General features: G+C 40.1%; 1 protein-coding gene across 1 annotated transcript in view; it reads right to left on the bottom strand.

The window, feature by feature from the left end:
- scaper (S-phase cyclin A-associated protein in the ER) overlaps nucleotides 1-25,496 on the bottom strand; it is a 70,176-nt gene that overhangs the window by 4,904 nt on the left and 39,776 nt on the right. Inside the window, exons 23-28 of the mRNA XM_034686534.1 lie at nucleotides 22,178-22,293; nucleotides 11,292-11,415; nucleotides 9,429-9,658; nucleotides 7,637-7,792; nucleotides 4,380-4,614; nucleotides 3,120-3,269 (exon numbers count right to left, since the gene is read on the bottom strand). Coding sequence (XP_034542425.1) covers nucleotides 3,120-3,269; nucleotides 4,380-4,614; nucleotides 7,637-7,792; nucleotides 9,429-9,658; nucleotides 11,292-11,415; nucleotides 22,178-22,293 — 1,011 coding nt within the window. The remainder of the gene's footprint in view (nucleotides 1-3,119; nucleotides 3,270-4,379; nucleotides 4,615-7,636; nucleotides 7,793-9,428; nucleotides 9,659-11,291; nucleotides 11,416-22,177; nucleotides 22,294-25,496) is intronic.

The raw sequence follows: 25,496 nt of genomic DNA, 5'->3' as shown, positions 1-25,496 counted from the left end.
ACAAATGGAAACCCCTCTCTGAAAGGTTTGCAGGGATAAAAATGTCCTCAGCTTCACTTAAAGTCAGTTGGACCTGCGTTCACCCTTGAAGCGCAGTGTAAATCATCTACTGAGCTAACAATAAGGCCTTCTCCTGCCAGTCAGAGGAGAGTGTGTCTGTCTGTCTCTCTAACTCTGTTTACTCTGCTGGGTGATGCAGAGTGTGCATTCCCCCCGCGCTGGCTCCCTGCGGTCTGCACGAGCTGCACTTACCCTGCAGGCAGTGAGGGCCTGGTTGTCTTGGTGGTAATGGACTGCTGAAGGGAGCGTTTCGACATCAGGTTAACAGGAATTACAGGACTAATGCTTGGCTTGGGTCTGCGAGGCAGAGGAAACGCCCTCGTAGAGAATGGGAAGAAGAAGTATGACCCTGCTGATAAGGCTGAACTCTGGAGATGTGTGTGGGGTTGTTCACTCTACAGATGCTTCAGGTATAAGAGCTCACAAAATATGAGCAAGGTAATCTGGGGACCTTATGAAACGTCCATATGCGACATGAAATTAGACCTTTATCTGACTGTAAGTGTGTTACAGCAACACAAGCATTTGTGTGTGCAGCATTTTCTAGGTACTAGAAAAAAAAGCAAAGTTATCTTAAGATTTCCACACTCTCAAATTGCTTGTGTTGTCTAAAAATCACACAGTAACCAGGTGGTTTAACATGTCAACAGTTTACAATTACAGCCTCATCAGTTCAAAGATTCAACAGATCATCACATGGATGATTCAGAAATGAATCACTGTGTTTAAAGGCAGGGAGATTACCGGTGTAAAACTCTTCAGGGTGAAAAAAAAAAGAAAGAAGAACAGCTTCATGTCAGTTACAAGCTAGGTGTCATTTGTTCTGCTGTTATTTAGTCAAAAAGGTCTCCACGGACACAGACAATGAAACATATGGCTGCATGGCTCAGCGGCTCCATGAGCAGAGGCGCACTTGAAAAACACACAAGCCTACATATGTCACTCTCCTGATGGCTTTTTGTGTGACAAGGTGAATTATTCATGCCTCCAGAGCAGAGGGAATACATCACTACGTATAGTGCTGCTTCAAAGTTCTGCTTTTTTATGAGCAGCCTTATTTCTAGAGCATATATATAAACAAAAGCTGGTGTGCCGACAGTGAATCAGCAGTCCTTCTGCGACCACATAGGCCCCGGGTCGGGCCGCTTTAGTGTCCTGCCAATGCTTACATTAGCTTGAGAAAAGCTCAAGCTGCTCTAAATATTCTCCTTAACGCCATCCATCTCAGCGCAGAATGGACACATTCCAGGATCTGGACCACTGGCAGAAACCAACTCTACATTGAGGGCGTGCAGGATCATGTTTCCCGACAATCTTTAATATAATTCTTTTAAACTAAAATTTTAACTTTCAAGCAAAGTAAGAGATTTTTGTTAACGCAAAAACTTTCAGCTGGCAGGACCTGGGGCTTAAAAGAATGACAGATTGTGGATCAAATTAGCAACATGCATGTGTTTTTTTTTCTCATTGTAAATACAGTCAGGCATGGCTGCTCTGCTTACAGGGTTGCGGGTGTACAGAGACATGCAGATTGTTACACCCTCAATTTAATCACCAGTCCTCATTCAATTATTTAATATAATAAGCAAATTTGATCTATGGTGACCAGCAAATGCTAATTCTGTACATCAGAATGATTAAATTGGATAGGAGCTGTGAGGAGAGGAAACTGCTAAAGAAAGATCCTTTAATTAAAAATAAAAAAGGTACATTACAATAAGTAATCAGCCTGTAAATTGTTCTGTCTGTGGCAGTATGGAGATAAATGACACATCACAGGTCTGAGATTGAAGCTGTGGCTGCTGTCTGTGTGGGTCCCGTTTAACATAATCGAAGCCCAACCAACTGTAGCGTGGCTAATCAGGGGCCCGCTCGACGGGCCACGCATGACAGCCAATTATACAGCAGCCAGGTCTGCTGCTCCATCACATCCCGCTCACTTCCACAGAGGCACCCTAAGTAGTTGTAGCAGCATGGCTGGCACGCTGCTCTGCTTTACAAGGTGGGAACAAAGAGTCGCTCAGAGGGACAATGGAGGACACGCAGGCTGAAAGCAGGAAGGTGCCAAGGCATGAATCTTTAAACAGGTGCTTTTTGTTACGATTACAAAACTACACCCATTTTCTGACTAATAATACATGAACAAGAACAAAAGACAGATGCATTGCCAAGGTCAGCAGACGGCTTTCCTCCCCTGAAATGTAACTAGTTCAGAAATAGTCAATTAACCACTAAAGCAATTTACAGACACCAACATTTTAGAAACAGATGTATTCTTGGTGGTTGAATTATAAGTGGATTAAGAGGTACTTTGGCATACAGAAAGTATACAGGCAATTAATTCAAATTTGAATGTCACTTATTTGTACTTGATCACATTCCTGAGTAAATACAGAATATTCTGGATTCTGAATATCAGCTGAGATATATTCTGAATCCAGATTATTGTTTTATTTAATTCCTGCAGATTTTAGAAAGAAAGAAAAGAAAGAAAAATAAATGAGAGCTCCTACTTTTCTATATGTGACAGTAAACTAAACAACTGTGCTTAAGTCTGTTGGTCAAACCTTAAGTGATTAGGAATTAAAAAATATATTCTTCACCATTGTCACACCTTTTTTGGACAATCTATAGCCACTGCATTACATTTTTTAATACACTCATGATTTGGGGTTATCACCTTTCTGAGTTTAGCTTACATCATTTCTGAGTATTTATTTACATGAAATGACTGCTGGCAGTTTGTCATAACTTTTTATATTCTACATACTTATGAATTAAACAACCAACAAAACTGCTTTAATCCAAAAAGTTTCAGGATTTGTCATAATATAGATAGATAGATAGATAGATAGATAGATAGATAGATAGATAGATAGATAGATAGATAGATAGATAGATAGATAGATAGATAGATAGATAGATAGATAGATAGATAGATAGATAGATAGATAGATAGATAGATAGATATAATTAATCCCAATATTTAGATCTTTGTCAAACTTAAAAATCTGGTGATGTAATCTCTGTGTGTTCAGTGAAAAGTGGAGTTGGTTTACCTGGTTGTCAGGATGATTCACAGTAAAGTATCCCACACAGATGATGACTTCGTGTAGCAGCTCCTCAGAGGAATGCTGGGTACAGTACCAGAGCAACGAGCTGACGATGTGTCGGAAAGCTAGCGACAAGCCTTCAGCTCCTAGAACAGACTGACAGGTCACAGAGAAAACATACAAGTACGCTTTACTGTAAATGAAGCATCAATTGTCTTTGATTGTGATTACAATAAGCTCAATGCAATAACAACACATAGTAATAAAAGAGTATATGTTTTTGCTGGAGGGAGGATATACTGTGGAAGAGTGTAAACTCAGGCAGGGTCCCACAATAAAACACCCTAAATCCCACTTCAAAATGAGATGCTAGGAGCAGCTCACAGACAGTGTTTGTTAAACATGTCAGGGTGACCGAGCACCAAAAGATGATCACCACTCCGCTGGAAGTTTGGGTGTGTTAGCACTGAAACATCCAGAACACAATACCTGGGAAACATGAGGCTGTTTTCAGGACTTTTATACCCAGAATAAACCACTGAACGGTGTTGGCAGAGGTAAGACATTTTTAGGTATTGTAGGTTGTGAGACTGAATTCTGATCTCTTATCCAATGCGGCACATCTTAACCCGTGCTATGAGGTAATGCAAGACACAAGGTGATTACAACCCCCCACAAAAATAAGAGACATTATTTAAAATGTTCATAAAACTCCAGCAGCAGAATGCTTTGATTTCCAGCTGTTTTGAGTTGCCTGAATGAGGCGGGTCAGTGAGAGGAAGCTGCTTCAAAGTAATTACCACAAGACATTAAAATAATTAACAGCATTCTAGCTTGCTCTCATGCCTTTCAGTCTGTGTGATGATTTAGCTCAGGGAAGTGGTCGCCCTCTCCTCCTCGTGCTGGATAATGTATGGCCCTGCTCGTAGCTCGAATCACACGTGCTACATCCTAGCTGCTGACCCACCAGGTCAACTCCAACAACGGACCAAGGGTCAAAGGGCAACCGAGCTCATGTCCATAGGTCAGCTTTGTCCTGAGAAGAGTATCTCTTCTTCCAATGGCTCAAAACAAAGCCACCAGCATCAGTTCCCCACAAATAAATCATGTTTTGATTGTTTTATTACATCTCAAAAATACAAAACACCCACACAAAACACACATCAGAAAAAGAATCATTAAGAAAAGAAATCTCTACCACATCCTGAGTCACCAATAGCAAAATGAGAGAAGTGAAATTTATATTGGATTTGTTATTATAAATACCTGGAAGGCGGATAGGTCAAGCAGGGCAAAACTGTTGAGGAAGCGGATGCCCTGCAAGGCCACCTGGATGACCCCGGGGCCGTAGGGCTCCTGACTCTGGGAAGCAGACTCTGGTGCGAAACTGTGCAGCAGGATACAATACAGAGTGTGCACCACTCCCACCAGGTCCGTGGACTGCAACAGGGCCGTTAGTCCTGTTGGGTCCTGGCGTTTATTGTCAAATATACTAGGAGCACTGGAAAGGAAGAGAGCGAGGGGGATATTGTCAAAAAACAAAAAAATATATGTAAAGGTCATTAAATAAAAAATAAAGATATGACACAAAGGAGCACAGAAGCATGGATATATTTTGCTTCTGTTTTCACGTAAAGGGACAGAATGATGAAAGATTGCACTACAAATGCTCAATAAGTCGATCATGAAAACTTCTGAGAGGCTATAATGACATAGTGGGTGGGAGATGAATCCATCTGTTATATTGTGGAAATCTCTGATATCTGAAGTTGTCACTTTAGAGAAGTTTAGATACTGTATCGGAGGAAGAGCTCATCTTTTTAAAAGAAAATGGGAGAAACCTCTGAATCTTCTAAATATTAAGTGCAATTTATAATGAAGATACTTAAGGGCTTAAGGATTGTTCTACTAATGTGCAATACAACTGCCTATTACAACTGTAGTATGCTGGACTGATGAATGCTGGATGTGAATATTAGACCAACTATGCAAAAAGTATGTTAAGCTGTCCTGAGCTATTGTTTTCAATGTGAAAATTAATAAAAAGAATGTTCAAAAAAAAAAAAAAGAAAAAAGAAAACATATGAGAATAACCGTGAATACACTCACAATACACTCAAGTGACACACAGACCAAGGCAGACACATGAATGTATTCATTTATTGTTTGTATATGCAGGGGGGGATGTTATGATTAGAGGTTGCACTTACTCACTAAGAGGAAAAATTGGTGCTATTTAAGATTCAACAGCTATTTTGTTTCCTTATATGTAAAGTTAACTAATGCAATTATTTCGTTTAGGGGCATTTTTAGTTTAGCATGTTTTGATGATCATCAGGATGAGAATGTGAATCATAATTTTTTGCCAAGGTAACGGACACATCAAATGTTCTTGCTGTTGGAGGAATGTAAAATGCAGTGTCACGTTTTTTTCACTGCAACCTAAAACTGAGGAAAATACAAAAACATCTGGACCTCAGCAGGCTTTAGATGAACTCACTTGACAAAGACTTTGAGAATAATTTACTTTAGATAAGAGAGACCACTCTGTTTGTTCTGTTGTGCTGTGATCCAGCATGTTGGATCAAAGCTGCTTTTTCCAAGTTCATCTCCTCCTCTTAATGGGATGTTGTTCATTTATGGAATACACCGATTTTAAGTCTTAGCATGCATAAGCTTTCACTCTGTCACTTTTTAAGTCACAAGTATAAGTTACTTCCTGCCAGTTAGGATGAAAATCCTCCAAGATTTAAAATCATCTCATCTCTTCACCCTTAATGTAATTCAAATGGCATTATTTGACCACTTTCAGTTCATGCGTAAGTGTACAAGATTTTAAAATATTTTATGTTTGTTTAATGTCATATTTTAAATTGGGTATTTTCTGACAAGGTATGGCGTTATGGAATTAACCTGATATTGGATCTACAATTAAATGTTGGGCTGTTGGGCCCCCTGCGGGGATGTCAAGAGGTCTGAGCCAGCTTCGGGCTGCCACTTGACACAGAGAAGATTCAATGTGCGAGTCTTAATCCTTGGGAAGAAGTTCTGAGATGAATGATTAAAGGTTCACTTCGGTTAAGACAAGATCAGTTGTGATTCTGTGTCCGGCGGGACAGTAAGACTCTGCAGGTTACTGACTTCAGAGCAGCGAAGGCGGCTGATTATTTATAATAATCCCTCCTAATTTAAATAAATAATAAGACCCAACACTATTTACTATGTACGTTAAGTTACATAAGTACACAGAGAGAGAGAGAGAGTAGATCAAACATAACTGGACACATATAAAATGTTTTAAGTGTTTGCTGTGTGTTTTTGTTGATTGCTACTGTTTTGATTTTTGTTTTTAACTCTGTAAAGCATTTTGAATTGCTCTTTGTATGAATGGTGCTTTATAAATAAACTTGCCTTGCCTATAAAAACACTTTATAAGCATATCAATTTTATAACATTTTACAGCATTTTTGTTAAAGTAATGTTTTTAGTGGCAATGCAGAAGACTCATGGGAAAACCTTTGGCTAGTCCAGACAGACAATTTAAAACTACAGCAGCAGCGGCTGCAGCAGCTATGATTTGTAGCCATGTAGAAAGGAGGGTGTGTGACCTCTGGATGGATCCTACAGTGCATGCTGATACTTGATGTTAGCCAACAGGCTCTGTGTGAAATATGCTGCTAGGCAAGAACACAACCTCTAATGCCACTGTAATCCCCTGACACAGCAACTGGCATGGTCAAAATATTCTACAAGCCTACTGAGGGTTCATGTATATGACCCATGGAGAATCTTGGCAGAAAAAAAAGGTTGCTGGACTCATTAAACCTGCAAAGTGTGGAGCTTTGTTTTCTCACAGATATTCAGTGACTTGGTCGTGTTGAAGCTGCTGGTGATTGTCACTGCTGCACCTTGCAGCTGCCAAGGTACAGTAGCAAGCTGAGCAACACTAAAAACGCAATGACAAGATTATAGAGTAATGTACTGCCAAAGAGTGAGCTTATTATGGAGGAAAACTTAATTGACTTGATTGATATCTGGCTCAAGCTGTTCAAAGGCACACCATCAAAGCATTTCTGGCCCTAAAGCCATGGTCAGCTTCTCTTTTCCTCTTAAGTGAGGAATTGTGTCCCTTGGTGTGACTGTGTGCTTAGCCTCTGTCAGCGGGGCCACTGAACCTCTATGTGTGGAGGTCACTGTAGCACACGTGGGTGGGCTCCCCCCACGCTGCAGGCTAAGGTTTATGGTGAGTGACAGAGCACTGGGTCAAGTAGATGCCTATCTCTATGTGCAGTAACGACAGCTTAGCAAGCTAGCCGGCTGGAGGAAACGACCTGCTGGCTGATAGCAGACGAACCGCAGTCTTTGTTTGAGTTAACTGTGAGCCCCAGTCTTTATGGATCCTTGTGACAGCGACTCAGTCTTTGTTATTAGTGTCACAGAGAAAAGGAGTGTGTTCATTTGGAGGAGGCTGAAGAGATCACAGATCTGCTTCAGGTGTGTAACGCAGTACGAGACGTGCTTACCGTCCGGTTACGACAAAACACAGCTTGCACATGCTGTGCAGCAGAGCCGAGGCTTGCTGGAGGAAAGCGGACATCTTGGGGAGCTCGTCTACGGGACCTTGGACTGACAAGAAGCACCCGTACAGCTTGTCGATCAAACCCATGTTTACTACGTAGCTGGGAGAAACACACAAGGAGAGAAAAAATGAGACATGGTTAATAACATTCTCCTAAAATCTACAAAAAATGCATCTCACTGCAGGCAAACAAAGGCCTTTACTGTGCATACTTCCACAGCACTGCAGCTGAAAGCGGATACCTCACCTACGCCCTCCACCCCCTGCTATTACTGTGATATCTCCAATTTGTCTTTGCCAATGACAGGTCTCATGATCATGTTCCCTGTACTCTTTCAGCCACAAATCACCGCTAATAGTGTCATTAGAGGGCTGGTGTGGCCCTTGTGCCAGGACGGCTCTGGGCCTTCGACAGTTTACTGACCTGAGGCTGTATTCCCATAGCTCAGGTATTCCTGCACCTTAAGGCTCAGCTCAGGCAAAAAGCTTATGAACATCTACAGAGCATTACATCTGCCAATCAGGTGTTAGTTTTACTCGGTGTGGTCCCCTCTGAAAGCAGTGTTTCTTCTCCTTATCACCGTCATGACTCGGCTGATTCCACATACCGTTTTTTGTTAGAACTGTCACTCACTGGAGTCGTCTCTTCAAACAGGTGATTATGACCGTTTTCAGACTCCACTGCAGGATATTTGACACTTGAACCAAGTGCCATTGTTTTGACTTGATCCTCTTCCACAGCTTTACTTCTGTTGAAAGGATCTTTCCTCATGTCGACTGTTCTGTTCAATGCCTGCTCTGAATTTGACAGCCTGCTCGGTGGTCGAACTTACCACTTGATGTGTTTTATCAAAATGAGCATGAAGTGAAAACATGTATGAAAATGATATGGGGGCTAAAAGCTCTGAAAGCCAAACTGAGAAGCTGGTAATGAGAGAGGAAGGAATAGTGATCTTGGATTTTTGTAAAGTGTAGGTTTGCATTGTGGGAGAGTGTAGCAAAACCTAAATTTGTTTTGATCTTCCGTTCTTCCTCAATAGTTTATACATTATGCAAGGCAGCTGAGGTAAATCTTGTGCTCATACTCGGGATTACAGCCTGACGATACCATTTTTCTCAGGCCCTCCCCTGTCTCCAGGGTTACGACTGGGTCGTTGGATGAGAGTGGTGGGCCTGTACAGCTGCTCTGTCCAGATGAATCATTGCTTGTGGGAGGGATGGTGGAAAGGCCGCGCTCTTCCACAAGGCTTCATCAGGGCGGGTCTGCCTTTCCTCATAGCCCACATTTCTCCAACACAACCCCAACTCCTACTGCCCCAGACCAACACGGCCAGCTCCAATGCCAGGTTCAAGGAGACCTTTCAAAGCTTTTTGGAAGTGCTCTGTGTTTATGCTACTTTTACATTTTTCACTTGAAATATAGCGCTGTGCTGAACGTGTAGAGAAAAGTCCGAGCTGGAAAGATGCCAGAAAACAAGCTCATTCTCACATTACCGCTGCTTAACACCACCTAACTTAACACAAGCTGGATCATTTCCAAGAGAGCTGACGTTTTGTCAGCCTATTATTTACATAAAGCACGCTGTTGAGGAAATCAGGTTGACCAACTCTCAACCCAGTCAAGAGGAGTACAGCTGAGATGTAGAACAGAAGGTAAAAAGGTCATGAGATGAGGAAGAGAGGTGCTATGTGGGAGGAGAAGAAGCAGTGTGAGAGCAGAGAAGAAAAAAAAATACCTGATGAGGTCTTGTGTGCGAGTGTTGAAGGACTCTGTGGCAGAGCTCTTGACCTTGGCATCTGGGGAGGAAATCCATGTCTTCTCGCCTTGTCCAGACTCAGGGATCTGAGGCCACAGAGACCCCAGGATGGTAGCGATGGCCTGCAGCAGGCCTGTCGTCAAACCTTCAAAGACTTGTTTGTTCACACTGCGCCCAAAAATGGATTTGTCCTCTTCTGGGACATACAGCTGCAAATATTAAAAAATATATATATTTTATATAACAGACAGACAAAGAATTAACCTTTATTTTATGAATCCTAATCCTGAGAGACTGCATTAGAATCCTGCGTCCATTGTCATTTGATACATTATCGACAGTGTTAAAAAAAATCCATCAATTACCAGGAGTTAACATTATATCCTGTTGTTATTCAGCAAAATAACTCCCCTGCATCATAAGTACATTACACAGTTCAGTGACTTTACTGCTAACCAGCTTTGGGCAACAAACGATTTGATTATGCTCCTGTGAGTTTTATAACTACATTAAAAAGTTTGTAGCAGCCAAAGAAATCACAAAAACAGCTGGTGTAAACAAGTAGGAACAGGAGGGGAGACAGAAGCCAACAATATGAAAGCTGAAATAAAAAGGCTGTTCATACAAAAAAAAAAAAGTCTACTTAGATGAGCATTTTTCCCATTTCCTTTTTCAGACAAACATCATAAAACACTCAAAGAGATGTCAAAGTCTAAAAGTGTAGTGCTACGGTGTAACGTGGAGAGCCTTGCAATGATAAAAAAAACTCCTCATTTGGTCTAATGGTTGGGGTGAATGCTGACAGCAAAGGTAAATCCACCGACATTCTCCACAAATCTAATTAAAATGGTACACACTCGTATGGCAGAGCAACCCCCACTGCTCCACTCTGTTGCTCACACACATACCAGAAACAGGAATATGCACATAGCTGGCTGATGGAAAAACATCATAACCATTCAGAAAAATCAGACTTTTAAAATTTAGTCTGAGCTGTAAATTAAATCACAACATTTTGAAGGAGAGTGTCGGAAGGTTTTTGTGGATATTTTCTTGATCTGCATTGAACAAACTGAGAACGGTTAGTTTGTCTCCTGCAGTGCTGCTGGATATGTCAGTCAGCAGAGCAGCTGCTGGGATATGTTTTATATAAACTGAAGCATACGGGCAAACTCTCCCTGCGTGCCCTCAGGAAATATGACTGCTCTGGATTGGAACTCAGCGCTAGAGAAGGAAGCCCCAGTAGAGTTCATGCATGTACCACAACCCTGTGCCTGTGCCTTGTCCTGTCTGTGTTGCCTTTGAGTGTAGGCGGCCCCAGCGCGCCGCCACCGTTAGATGTTTGGAGTGGGCTGATGTTTACAGTCCTTCTTACAGAGTGCTGAAGGATATAGGCTGACATGTCGCCGCAATACAGACTGCCTGCAAGCCTGACTACGCTCTCACATTCCCTAGTCTGGAGGCATCTGTAGAGAGGTTGGGCAATTGGTTTTGTTTCTCGTTGGCTTGTGTCTTTGTCTGTCTTTCATTAACATTGTGGCAAGAGCAGACACCTGCAGAAAGGCACAGTTTTCACAGCGGTCAAAGCACTGTATATCAACAGATTAATGTTAAGAAAACAAGGAGGGTTCAATAAAGAGGCTGCATTAATGTGTGGCTGCCTTAGAAATACTTTGATCATACCAGGAACAACCTTGAAAGCTATACATTTATTGTACTATGTAGAATTTAAAAAGCACTACTGGCAACATTGGAATACAATTATCGTCTTAAATTTCATCATTCCAGAAACATTTTGCTTGTCATGGCAGAGTATGCCTCGATATAATGGGCTGTACTTACTGTAAGCTGATGCAGCAGCAGGTCCATGAGGAGTGCTATCTTGTTGCTAAACAGCACATAGGAGCAGTTGAGCGGGCAGCAGGAACAGGCTAGGTAGTAGGTGTTTGTAGCAGCACAGAGGGATCTAAAACAGAAAGATGACAAAAAATAATCATTCATTATTATTTCAAGAAAAACAACACCGAAGTTTGCTGTTCATTGCAGTCTGTTATAGAAACCCTACTTCTGGGCTGTAAGTGTCTAACCCTGGGCATTGACAAGACTATCTGCAGCCATCAGGAAACCAAACACACTCTCCTGTATTTGTAGTTCTTTAAGGATGTAGTTTGTCTCCACATGTCAAAAAAGCATATCTCACTGACAGTGAAAGAAAGGAAGCAGATCTGAGGAATCAAAACACTCACAACAGCTACTTATGCGGATACTCCCCTCTCTACAGCCATCTTCAGAGGAGCTGAGCATTGTAATCTCTGTCCCATCTAGGCTGAGATGGTGCAGCATTTCCACTGGAGAGATAAAACTATTCCTCTCAGCAGCTCCTCACGCCCGACAGGCAGCGTCCAGAGCTCCGCCAGCAAGCATGCTTCTGTATTATGTCTGCTCTGAAACAAGTCGCAGAGAAGATTAATGCTACAGATAACTGACCAGTGGTTCTGCTGTGACTGCTACTCCTCCTCAGCCTCGTTTCATCAGTTAATATTTTCTGACAACTGTATATTTTAGCCATTGGCGGAATGGCGTGTCCTATCTGCTCACTGCAAGAAAGGAATCTGCCTTGCCGGTGCCTAAAGTAGGCCATGTTTATTTCAAATGGTAAACATTTTGATATCTACCAAAACCTTCACATCTGCTGTACGTTTTCAGTCAAACCACGCTGGCATAGTGCAGGAAAATAGATTACACTGAGGCAGACCCAAGTCTGTCAATAACTCCCCTCTCGTCTATGCTGTGCAGTCGCTAGTGGGCAGATCAGTCATCTTGCTGCATCATTATTGACATTGCAGAGTTAAGCTGTCATACGTGGAATGTGGTGTTAATGTGAGAAGCACTTTATTTTGAGTGATCGGATAGTGCCCTAATCTAACATCAAAGCTTACTTCCGTCCACCTGAAAACAATAAGAGCAAAGCCTTTCCTGCAAATTGATAATGTCCTATATGGCAGCTTTATGGACAGTAACTTTATTAAAGCATACATGCTGCATAAAAACTTAAGTGCACTGATATAGCAGCCTGTGTTGAGTATGAGGTAAGGTCAGGTAACATGAGATCCCAACCAAAACTATGCCGTGCGCGCTGTTGCTGCATCACGACTTAAGACTCTCCACACAACATAGGACAACGCCAGCTTCTAAGCAAATACCAGAACGACAACTCAACTTCTTTTTTCTTCCAATATTTCTCTGTGACTCCCTGTTTCACACAGCTAATGAAATATAAGCTCTGGTGACTGCCTCATACATTCCTCTACAGGACAGGAGTTACTTCTAATGCCTTAAGTCACTTTCCTGGTCTTTGAAATCATGTAGTGCACAATAGTACGGATATCATATGACCTATCAGAGATAAATGACTACGCAGGACTGACTTGATTACTGTCAAAGAGCGGTTTCACAACAGCCGGATAAAGTTCATCTTGGTCAATGGTAGTGTTCGGGTTACACCTTTGAGAACAGAGATTTGGTGCTCTTCTCCTGCCAGATGTTTGTTGTATTAATTGCTAAAGGTTTTTCCTCTGAAGCATAATCTACATTTCTTTGAGAACAGCTTCTATCTGCTGGGAAAGCAGTTCATGTCCTAAGTGTGCACAGTGGGAATTTAAATGTTGTCCTTGCTCTGCGTTGAAATGCTCCTTGTTTTGTGTATTGAGTGATGATTTGAGAGACTGTTTTCTTCACCTGAATTTTTGTATAATTGGGAGTTGATGGTTCATTTTTTTCTAGCCTTATTATTTTTATTTTTATTATTAGGGCCCGAGCACCGACAATGTCAGTCCCTATTGGAACCCCGAAAGATCTTTCTTTCTTTCTTTCTTTCTTTCTTTCTTTCTTTCTTTCTTTCTTTCTTTCTTTCTTTCTTTCTACCTGATTCGCAGGGGTACGTATTTAAGAGATCTTGCCCTAGGCCTTTTCTCTGATCAAGTCAGACTAAAATTGTGTTATTTGAGACTCTTTGGGTCCCCCTAGAATTTTCAAAACCCCCTCCCCATAGAGGTTATTTTGAGCTACATGCATGAAAATGTATATGCATATTCATGGCATCAGGACGCACAAAAAAGCCTCTTACACCCATATCTGAAACTCAACAGGATGAGCGCCACCTAGCGTTGAAAATTAAAAATGGCGCCCAAATAAGGGTGCATACTTTGAGGACCTCAGCCTAGGGTTTTTCTCCAATTCAGACCCAACAAGGCACATTCTATAGTAGACACATTGACGATTCAAAGTTTTTAGATGGCATTCCGTTCAGACTAAAATTTTGGGCGTGGCAGACTTTCAGGTGGTGCATCAAATGCACATTTCTCGCCATAAACAGGAAATTGATTTTTGGGGGCTTTGAAATGCCCAAAATCCCACCAAATCATCAGGCGGAAGCTCATATCAGGCAATGGCTCACATGAGGAGGTGGCTACAGGTGTGCGAGGGCCTGTTCATCACTGCTTGCGGCTGTAATTTTTATTATTATTTTAACCAGTAATATTTGAATCATTGCTTTAACAAATATTTATCTTATCTAATTATTTATTTATTTATCTATTTATTTATTGTATTCACCTGATCTTGTTAACTTTACCTTATTTTTAACTTTTTTTTTAATTTATTTATAATCATGCCTTTTTTTATTTTACCATTGCTGTTGTTTTCTGTCTCTCTATTAATCTGTGAGGCACTTTGGGCTGCATGTTTTTATGTATGAAAGGTGCTATATAAATAAAGTTGAGTTGAGAGTTGAGTAGCCTAAAAAAGGGCTTCCATATTTTGTATAATACAGCTAAAAAAAAACATAGAAGTGTCCACATGTATGAACAGGGAATACATCGACAGGTTCCCTCTAAACATCAGTCTTCTTAAAGAGAGAATTTTTTGATTTTCTAACAAAAAGGACAGATTATTTTCCAGAAGCACTCCACACTCCACACAGATGACAGCCCGTTTTTTTTCTCAAGATTCAATTCAAAGCATGGCTTTATTTTCTCTTTCTAACCTAACAACTACATTGTAATTAAATCACATCACTTCTGACAAGCCAGATCTGCCCCCCTCTGGCTCCAAAACCAAGTCACTCAGCTGCTCCTGTAATGAGCATGCAATTGCTTTGTAACAAAGCTAATCAGGCTTGTCTTTGGTCATCTCTGAACAAATAAGGAGGCTGTCAAAGGCATGTTTGAGTTATGCCCTTACACCAGCCTGTACAATGAACCATCACAGTGATCTGTCTTTGGTTTCCACCCACCTAATTGAGCTTGATGAGTACGACACCTGATAGCCGGCCCTCGCTGGGAATCTCACTATCTCAATGCCCCTCAACGACAGCTCCAGTGAAAGATTTTAAGGAACAATTTGGTAAAGTGCAACGCCGACCTGTCTCATATTGCACAAAAAATGTCTGTTGTGTGACAGGCTATCTAGGTAGGCGAAATTCCTTCACCTACACCATTATCGGGGTTGAGAGATTTTCTTAACATGTTCCCAAATTGACCAAAGCCACCATCGTTCATCACCCATCCCACTGCCACTGTAAAAAACTATTTATGGTAGTTTAGTGCCTCTATTTTCAACGCCCAAGTTTTAAACAGGGGGACTGATTGGAAGGATCTAACAATGATTAAAACTAGAGATTGGGGAAGTGAAAAACATATCATGAGTGATGTAATCAGCTAAAGTACGCAAGCAGCTTTGTTTTAAATCCACAGAGAAATGAGGCCAAGAGGTGGAGAAATGGAGCGCACCTGATCCTGTATCGCCCCCCTGCAGCCCTCTCTGGCTCTGCCTGGGTGGCCAACAGGTCCATGCACAATAAAAGGGGACATGGGAGTTAAAATATATTCAAATATCACCTAATTTTAGGGAAGTGATAGACAAGCCTAGAGAACAACAACAAGACAAACTAGTCCTGAAAGTCAGGCTTTGATCACAATTATTAAAAATCATCCTGACTTCACTTTTGGTTTAATTCTCAAGGTTGAATAAGAAGAAATACTTACAAGCCAAGCTTCCCTAGTAGAGACTGTATGAGTCGATTCACCATGTCTGTTTATTTTGGCAAACAGCCAACTCTCAATCCAGTTGACAACAGGAAAACAAGCACGTAAAAAAGCTCTTTCTGCTTTTTGTCACTGCCCAGAGTTATCAGCACTGAGATCTGTGCTCCTCAACCTGAGTCTCACATTTCTCGCCCTCTCTGTGTGTTTCCTATGTGCCCAGTCAAGCCTGACTGGAGCGACGCTGCAGAAATCTGACCAACTTCCAGATCAGGTTGAGTCCCTGCCTCTTAAACAGGGTAAATTTGTGTTCAGGGGAAGAAAAAGAATCCTAAGCCAAAATAAAAGGTGAGGAGCAAATCCGTTTCCTTGTGCTGTCAAACAATCCCTTCATTCACCGCGATCTAAATGACATTTAATTTGATTCTGCTGTTGATCTCCCCCGATACCCTGAGTGCTTCCAGGACATCTACTCTGGCTGTCGTGCCACACTGGCCAGGTATGACGGGGAAAGAAATCTGATGAGCCGTCACACACCATCACGCACAGAGGCATGAGTGTGTGTGCGCACACACAAACACAAATGGTGGAAAACATCCTGAAATAAAACCACAGGTAGCAGGTCTGATTTCACAGGATACACCAGGTCATGTGAGACAGAGGTAGAAATACAAATTGGGTTATCACTCAATGTCTAAGGCCCTCTACACCCTTCTCTGTAGATCACCTGTGACTTACTATCATAGCTCTGCCTCTATTTAAAGCATTGACACAGGCTGATCAAAACATTAAGATACAAGATTTTTAAACTGATTTTTGCTTTACAAACTGTCACTGACAAGCTTCTGTGCTTTATTTCTTGAATGCAAGAGATGCGGGTCCACTCTCTCTCAAGCAGTACAAAACTTCCCACTTCTTCTTTCTACAATGACCCCTACTGGAAGACAGAGGTATAAACCAAAAACAGTTCTTGTATTCTTTAAAACTGTCCTTAGGTGCAAGAGTTATCACGCTATGATTGCAACAGAAAGACAAAACAGATCCTTCAATCCACTCTGATTAAAAAAATCATACCCAAGATATTACCAGTTCCATTATCAGTGTTTTTATATGTGATGGGCACTTCACAGAGCACTAAATTAGATATACCATTTTAAGTTTTCTTCTTTTTTTTATGACTTTCAATTTTTATTTTACAAAAACAGAACAGCGGTAACACACATCTGTTTGTTAGAAATAATCCCTACCCCATCCCCACCCATACCCATACACAAAACCTTAACCACGAGGGTTCAGCAGGTGCTATCTTCTACAGTGGCTTAGCATATAAAGGAACATAAAAATAAATAGATCAAATTGACATAAAGATAATAAACAATACAATCCACTTCTAATTTTCACACTTGATCTTCATTCTGGCCTGTTAATCCCATCAAGATACACGCCCCACTTCAGAAGAGATTTTACTCTTCTGTCCTGCATCCTATAAGACATCCTTTCCTATGCAGCTACTGTGCCCAGTTCAGTCAACCAGTTAGGAAAAGGAGGTTCTCCCGGGGTCTTCCAATTCCTGAGGATAATCTGTCGTCCAGTCATTATAGCAGTTTGTATCCCTTTGATCAGTGGTTTTGAAAAAGCAGATAACAGTGGAGAAGTTTTAGTTTTCTTTTAAGCAAAATACTAATATTTCAAAGTTATAGAATCTGTAGTGGGTTAAATTTGAAGATATCACCTTCGGCTTTGGAATAGAAAAATACAGATTAAAGAAATAACTGAGAAAGTAATTGGCAGATCTAAAACATAACAGTTTCATACATGTCATCATGAGATGAATTTGAGTTCAAATCAGTTTTGTGCACTTTCTTTCTCTGATGTGAAATATTCTCTGTAGCTGAAGCTAATGACCCCGGCTGCACAAACCCTGATCGAGACATTCCAGTGACCACAGGGTTACACCAGGACATTAGCGGGGCTTCGCAGAGGAATTAGCTCATTAATGTAATGGTAACAATATGGAATCAGTCTCCCGGGGGAGAGATACAGCGAGAGCATCTTCGCGGCTGCCTTTTTTGTAAATCACTCTCCTTATCTTGTGGGAGGAGGTGATCAATACGGCAGCATTGCTGTAAACAGATAATGTAGCGCACTCCAGGGCTAGCGTCTGTCTATCAGCCCATTAGGCCACACAGAGATCCAGATGACGGATAGTGATAAGAAGACAGACGGGTTTGCGTCCTTGTGTTGCATCTCGTCACCACTGACCTGCCTGAGCTGAATCACAAGGTTAAAATGTGGGACCTCTCCTGCATTTTATACAGTTTGCAAAACTTTAGCAAAGGAAGTCTAAGTGTTATGTGTCTTAGTGTTTTTTCAAAGCTGCCACTGACAAACCCTTCCATAGATAAATATTTTGGGAAATCTATTTCCGCATGTACATTGTTGGCTAAACACCTTATTTTACAAATGTGGAAGTCAGAAGAAAGTCCTTCATTTCAGCAATGGCTCAAAGATTTGGGGAATGTCTTGCATTTGGAAAGATTGTGATACAAATTGGCTCACAGAGAAAACACTTTCATGAAAATATGGAAGCCCCTTTTGGACAAATGGACGACCTCTTCCAACATACCTCCCTCTCAAGCCACCTCGCATTGCGCTTGAACCCTCCTAATGGCTACTCAGATGACACTGCTACCAACTCATATTGAAACACGCTGATGCTTATGTTTTGTTTTGTTTCAGAGTTTGTTCTTTGTCTTTTTTATGTTTAAATGTATTTATTGAGGTAGCAATAATAAAACATTCAATGTTACAGATATTTTCCTCCTTTACAATTAAATGAAGAAAAACAAAAATAACAAACAAACATACAAGTCAACAACAACAACAACAAAGAGGAAAAATAACACTCAAAACCACCCACCCCTCCCCACCTCCATCATACCCACTCACCCTGTCGGGACTTTACTTCCTGCCACTCCAAAAGGAGGCCATTAATGTTATATATCGTAATTAGTTTAGTTTGTTTTTTCAATGTATTGAATATATTGAAGAAGGGGAACCCAAGTCTTGCCATATTGCCCTAGATTATTTGAAAGTGAGAGTCGAATTCTCTCCATATGAGAGAGTTTTACCATTTCTTCTAACCATACTTTGACAGCTGGAGGCTCTGCTTTTTTCCAAAACATTAAGATGCTTTTTTTTTTTTTTAGCTATTATGAGTCCATAGGACAGCAATTGCTGTTGACTTTTATCCAACTGGAGAGTCTGATCAGAAACTCCAAACAGCACAAGAAGGGGGTCAGGTTTCAAAATGACATGCAACATTTCAGAAAGTGTATTAAATATACTCGACCGAAACAGAGATCATTTTGGGTAGTCAAAAAAACTATGAAGAAAGTTTGCTTCTCTACCTATTGCATTTGTCACAGAGTGGGGATACATCTGGGAAAAAAAGTCTGTAACTTTGTTTTAGTTTAATGAAGTCTGTGAACTATTTCTTTGTCTTTTTTATATTTGTGCTGTAAATTTCACCACCTCAACTACTGTCAGCATTTTAGCATCTTTCTTTTATTCTTATTTGCTTATTTATCTCCATAATGTCCTTAATGTTTGTCTTGGTTTTTATCGTTTTATCTATGCCTAAAAATCAATCCAAAACAAAGTGAAAAAAAGTGGAAAAAAACTGCCACTGAACTCTCCTGAAAAAGCTGCGCCTAACTCATTTATAACTGTTGCAACTACTGTTATAACTACATTAAATGTTGTCTAATGTTACATACATAGAGCTACAGAGGGAGCTTTTAATATGAAAACTACAGAAGCTGGTGTTTACTTCATATGCTGTTAGGATGAATGTCTTCACAGCTGCGTTGACATGTTCATCGCAAGCTTATTTCAACTTTAAACTCTCAGCTGGCTCAGCTCTTCAGGATCCAGCAGAATATGCAGCACAGGACATGCAGGCCAAGCAAGGCGGGGCACCAAGTTTGTTTTTAAACAAGTTATTAAAATAACCTATCCAGTCTTGAACACCATAGAGTGTCTGTGTAATTGGTGTTAATCTAGCATAAAACTCTCTGCAGGGAAACAAATGTGACCATATGAGAGAGGTTTAGATATGACAGAAAGCGAATTCATATCATTCTTTTATGATTGCTCATAATCCACCACAGAATTTAAATGGCCTAGGATGCATAAGACAGAAACTAACTGTCTTCCACTACAGTTTGTCTGATACATTATGAGCATGCAGGTTTTATGTGCAATTGTGCACACGTATTGTCTGAAAAAGAAGCAAACACTCTCCTACAAGTCTCTCAATATAAAATAAAATGTTGTGCTATCAGAAGTCTGCTTAAAATTCCCCAAGATCACAATGATTGAAGAAGAGAGAGTACAAAAAAAATCAATATACATGTGATGCCCTTTAAAAGCCTTATAAATATAAGAAGCATTTGTCCATTAGCAGAGATTCAGAGACCAGTAAATGCTAATGAATGGGAGAGCAAGGCCATTCGAGTCCATTACAGAGTCCCACTAGTGAGTGCAGCCGCCTCTCTGAGGTTATCTACACGCGGGCAACGCAAACCCCAGACCCACAACTCAAAAATACTCTGCACTCTAAATGATAGATGAGACACATGTGCTTTCTGTGTTTCCAGAGAAAAGAATCAACACAAGTTGATTATAGAAATGGATACGTTTGCATTTTGTAGGAGGGCAGTGCTGTTACTCAAAGGGACATTTTGAGAATGTTTTTATGGATGAAGGGATTACAAACAGGGATAAATAAGGCTAGTTGAGATTAGCTCATTCATATTATGATATTCCACAGACAATCACAGGAAGGGAATAAAGAATTGTGTTGTCAGTGGGGTCAGATAAAGGGTAACTTTGAAGAGAAGTAGTGGTGGAAGGGTGTTTATGTTATTGTGAATATATAGTAGTGAGCAGAAGGACATTACATAGTGTGGTCCGTGAGAAGTGTTGTATAATCAGAAGGACATGATTAAGGTTTGCAATGATTTTAAGGACACTGCACTGTTTAGGAGTGAGGTCATTAATTGTTTTTAGTAGCTTATCTTTTCGGCAGTACACTTTGTAGACGGTCCCTGCCAACTTGCCTCACCACTGGCAGCGCATAGATATCAATGTTATTTGCCCAACGGAGAGACAGCCTATATTGATGAAAATTACATTGTAGCTCGTTGTCTGTCTTACACTGACGGGAAAGAGGCATATTTTGTGTTTTTACCACTTTTCGTTAGCAAGTTATTAATCCGAGAAGGTCGAATCTGTGAATATCTTTCTAACTTTGACCAACTTCACCTTGTAATCACACAGATATCCCCACATTTTTGCATTTTGGATTAACATAGATTGGATTCTTTGTGTTTATCAGGGAATATAAAAATCCATAATAGGAAAACAACACAAAATCCAATTTTATTGCTATATTTTAATGGAAAACGGTTTGTTGTTTGTTTGTTTTAAAATCTGCTACATACAGTTGTGCTCAAAAGTTTACATACCCTGGAATAATTTGTGATTTTTTCGGCCATTTTTCAGAGAATATGAATGATAAGAGAAAAACTTTTTTTTCACTCATGGTTAGCGGTTGTATGAAGCAAATAATTATCAAACAACTGTGTTTACTCTTTTTATATCATAATGACAACAGAAACTACCCAAGAAATCATAAATTCTGCCAGGGTATGTATATTTATGAGCACAACTGTATATTGAAAAAAGAAAAATGCCTGTTCTTTTGTTTTCCGATTTCCGTTTCAGAATTGGAAATAGAATGAATGGAAGGTACATGGACCTAGTTTGCTTTTATATTTTGTAAAGACAATTTTGAAAATGAAATCTGATATTATTTGTATCCTTCAACATCACTTTGACAGTCCCCCACACAAAAAGCCTCTGGTGTTTCCGTACACTGCCAGAGACCAATGTAAGACTGTGTCTACATTTTTGTTCTGTCTTAAAGATGTCAGGCATTAAAAATGTAATCACAGCTTCTTTAATATCATTTATAGTATATATATATATATATATATATATATATATATATATATATATATATATATATATATATATATATATATATATATATATATATATATATATATATATATATATATATATATATATATATATATATATATATATATTTTAAATACAGCCTTGATAGTTACACTTTGTAGTCTCAGTTGGATAAGAGAACATAATCAAACACTGTGGACTGAAATGTATTGAATTAGATGATGTGATGCAACAATTCTCCATGTTATTTGAGTTTTAGTTTACAAAAATAAGACTCCATAGGGTCACTTTGCAAGTGCTTTTTCTCATAGAGATTTAAATTCCCATTGGAATATCTCTCAGCAGAAAATGACTCAACAAATACCTGTTCTAAGCTTAACAATGAACCTAAATTTAAAGATGTCACCAGCAATATCACATACAAGAACAGCCGCTTTGCATTTGTGAAATCAAAGTGTCCCAATCATACGCTAAAGGGACAGCTCACCCTGCTGGCTTAAAAGAGACACTTGAATGAGTAATACGCTGAAAGGAAAGGCCTCTACTCTTTTTTGTAGATTCACCTGAACACTCTTGAATGTATCTCAATATGTGACAGAAAGTGTGCCGTAAATATGTAAATTTGGTGTAAGTACTCACTTGTGAGGAATACGAGGAACTGCAGTGGGTGTGGATGCAGCAGTGATGACCTGCAGAATTTGTTCCAGTGCCGACAGGCCGCCGCCCACTTGGAAGGCCACTTGGTCTGCATTGTTCTGTTGACAGGGAGAGCAAAAGGGAGAAAGAGACGGTGAAACAGAGGTACAGTCGGGGGGGGGCAACAGGCAGGGAACAGGCTGGACGAGGGGTTACATGGCTCTCACCAGAGAGGCAACCTCTCTTTTCTCCTTCAGGAGCGAGGGGATTGAAATTTGACACAAAGTGATCCCAGAAGTATTCCTGTTTAATCTCAAAAGTGCACAACCTGACTCCGCCCCACAACAGTTGGGTTTCAATGGGAGGCAAATGCTCTGCAGGCTCCAGTTAGCACCAGGGTGGTCTCAACTGATGACCATGGCAGAGTGTAACTGAGAAAACAGCACTCGGCAAAACTAGAACTGGGAACTTTAAAACTTCAAAATTTGAATACACCAGGATATACAAGAAAAAAAAAATACACTTATCATTATCATGCCTTGATCTAAAATGTCTTCAATCCTTGTCTGAGAGTAAACTTACACACCTGCAGAGGAGCTCCTCTGTTTCTTCTGGACACTTAAGTTTGGAAAATTTTGAGTCATACATTTTTCTAACAACCTGATTTTAAAATCTTGCTTCTTCGTTTTTCCAGTCTTTTGATAATTGTATTTTAAAAAATCTAATGAAACAGTAGGTTGGGAATGATTTATGTAAGTGAACAAATTATTTGCTATTGAAGAAGTCGGAGGCAATTTACATCAATAATACACAAAAACAAAGTTGTATCCTATACTTACTGATATTTAATGGACATAGCCAGTGAGCTAACATTTAATACTTGCTAAGAATATATAGTAGCTTGTATTGCTTGAAAAAAATAGAACAGTTAATTTGCCCCATGTTGAAAAAAAATGTTGAGAGCAAGGTGAAATATTGTTTTCTTCCAAAAAAGTATTTTCTATGACTGGAAAAACGGGTAGCCTTTGAAAAACTTTTCATTACTCACTCAAATCTCACTCAAAGGAGACCTGAAAAAAGGGTTAATATTAATTCACCTCCTTGTTACTTTCAGGTGACTTTGAATTTAGTCCTTGCACATCAAACCACTTAATTTAGACAGCTTTATTTTGTGTCTGTGTTGGAGCATTGCCTTTTTTTTTTAACTCTCTAATGAGTAAACTTGACTCCTCATTAATTTGTCTTTTTCAATGATAAGTTAATTTCCCTGTCAAAAATGTTTTATTCCTCTACTCAGTGACTTTTTAATGAACTTCATGCTAAATGTTTCCACTCAGTACCTTTATAACAGATACAATTCCTCAGCAGTAGACTAGTTGACACAGCTTTTGGTTTAAATTACTTAACCAACATATAGATATATAGAGTATATAATAAAATAATAATAATTCATTTTATTTATAGGTGCCCTTCTGGACACCCAAGGTCACCTTACAACATAGCAATAATAAAAGCAACACTTAATAGTAAATACATACATACATTAGAATAAAGATATAATACTAGAAAAATGAAAGGGGAGGGGAAGTCACTCCAGTCCTAAAGAGACATACTAGACCGAGTATGCTTGGTGGAAAAGGTGAGTTTTTAGGTGGGATTTGAAGGTGGTGGGAGAGGTGGAATTTTGTACGTGCAGGGGGAGGGAGTTCCAGAGGGAGTTCAAGCTAGCAGGTGGGAGGGTGAGTTGGATGGAAGAGGAGGATATATATATATATATATATATATATATATATATAATAAAAAAAATAAAATGAAATACCTCTAAAGATTTGAAGTTATTTAACTTCAGTTTCATTCATTGGTCATTTCTCTTCCAAAGTTTAACTCTCTTTTCTCACTTCACTCACATTACAGTTGATAGGATTTATGAACACATGCTAACAGTTAGGTCCCGCCCTCCTGTGATGATGGAGTAATTGGCAGTAGGTCAGGTGCTGTTGCTACATTGTCTTATAAATCAACAAGTACAAAGCCAGAAGCGAGTGTGGACTATCAGGCATGTTCGTGCCTGGGTTAGACCGGGAGCTGCTGATAGACGGCCTTCCTCACACAACTGCGGAGGGCCGTGTTACACTGTAGGTCACTCCTCCACCTAATGAGGTTACAGGCTCCTCCAGTGCTGTGACAGCACTCAAATCCAGCCACTTCACAACGCTTTTGTTCCGAAGATGGGAAGTTGCCAACAAGCCTGAACACATTGAGAGGGAAGCGCTTTACCAAATTACAGATAAGCTCTTCATCTGTCATTCATGGCCGCTGCTGCTGCTGAGGTAACTGCTCCTCGATTCCGGTGTTAAGACACACAGAAGACGCACTGAACAATCTGACATTAGAACATTTACAAAAAGACCCTTTACCTTTGACATATGAGAACATCTCAATGACATTCTCAAGAGTTGGAACAGTGTTTATTAAAATCGTCCCTTCTATAAGTTGCCTGTAGTTTCCATGCCTAATCAATTGGTTCTCAATCGCTGAGCACGGCTTAACCCCTCTTTTAACCCTCCCATCAACACACCCACCTAAAAGCTCCTGCCTAAATGAGAAAAGGCAGCTCTTTCATAGCAGCTTATCAATTGGTATTAAAGGGGGTAACTGGGACCTGCTCAGTCCTGGTTGTCTCCTGTGAAAACCAGACAAGAGTTTCTTGGCGAGTCAGTTCCTCCTCTGCAGTGCTGACAGATTTATCTGTTGTGATGACGGAACAAACAAGCGAGGAGGATTAACTTTAAACTACATGACATGCTATCTTCAGGTGGTCCATGCATGCAGTGGTCCGTAGAAAAACAAAGAAGGCACCAGACTGTTATTGTGAGGATACCCACTTCAACAAAATGTAATGTTTAGGTTTATTTTGCATAACAGCTCTGAGGTCTGCGAATGTTGATTTTCTAGGCTGAAGCATCCAGTGATGATATATCCTTTTATAAACCTAACCACGCAGGGCAACAGAAATCAACAGAGAGTTTGTATGTAGCCAGTGACAGTGTCTGTACACAGACAGCTTCATTTGAATACAAACCAAAGAGCATATTAAACAGTGTTTTCAGTCTGTTCCACCCAGTGTTATTAAAGGGATATTCTGGAAAACTATCAAAGATTGTTGGATGGCATAAAGCGTACAGCTTACGGGTAGGTATTTGTACTCTTAGATGATGACTCCTGCTGACATTGGCACTTGTTGAATGGATTGTATTGAGGTTTGGTAGATATTCATGTGTGCCTCAGGATGAATTCAAACTGTAGCTTTTGTGTTCCCTTA

This window comes from Notolabrus celidotus, chromosome 6 (assembly GCF_009762535.1).
Source record: "Notolabrus celidotus isolate fNotCel1 chromosome 6, fNotCel1.pri, whole genome shotgun sequence".
Classification (NCBI taxonomy): domain Eukaryota; kingdom Metazoa; phylum Chordata; class Actinopteri; order Labriformes; family Labridae; genus Notolabrus; species Notolabrus celidotus.
The sequence above is the reverse complement of the archived record's forward strand: the minus strand, read 5'-3'. Positions and strand labels throughout refer to the sequence as shown.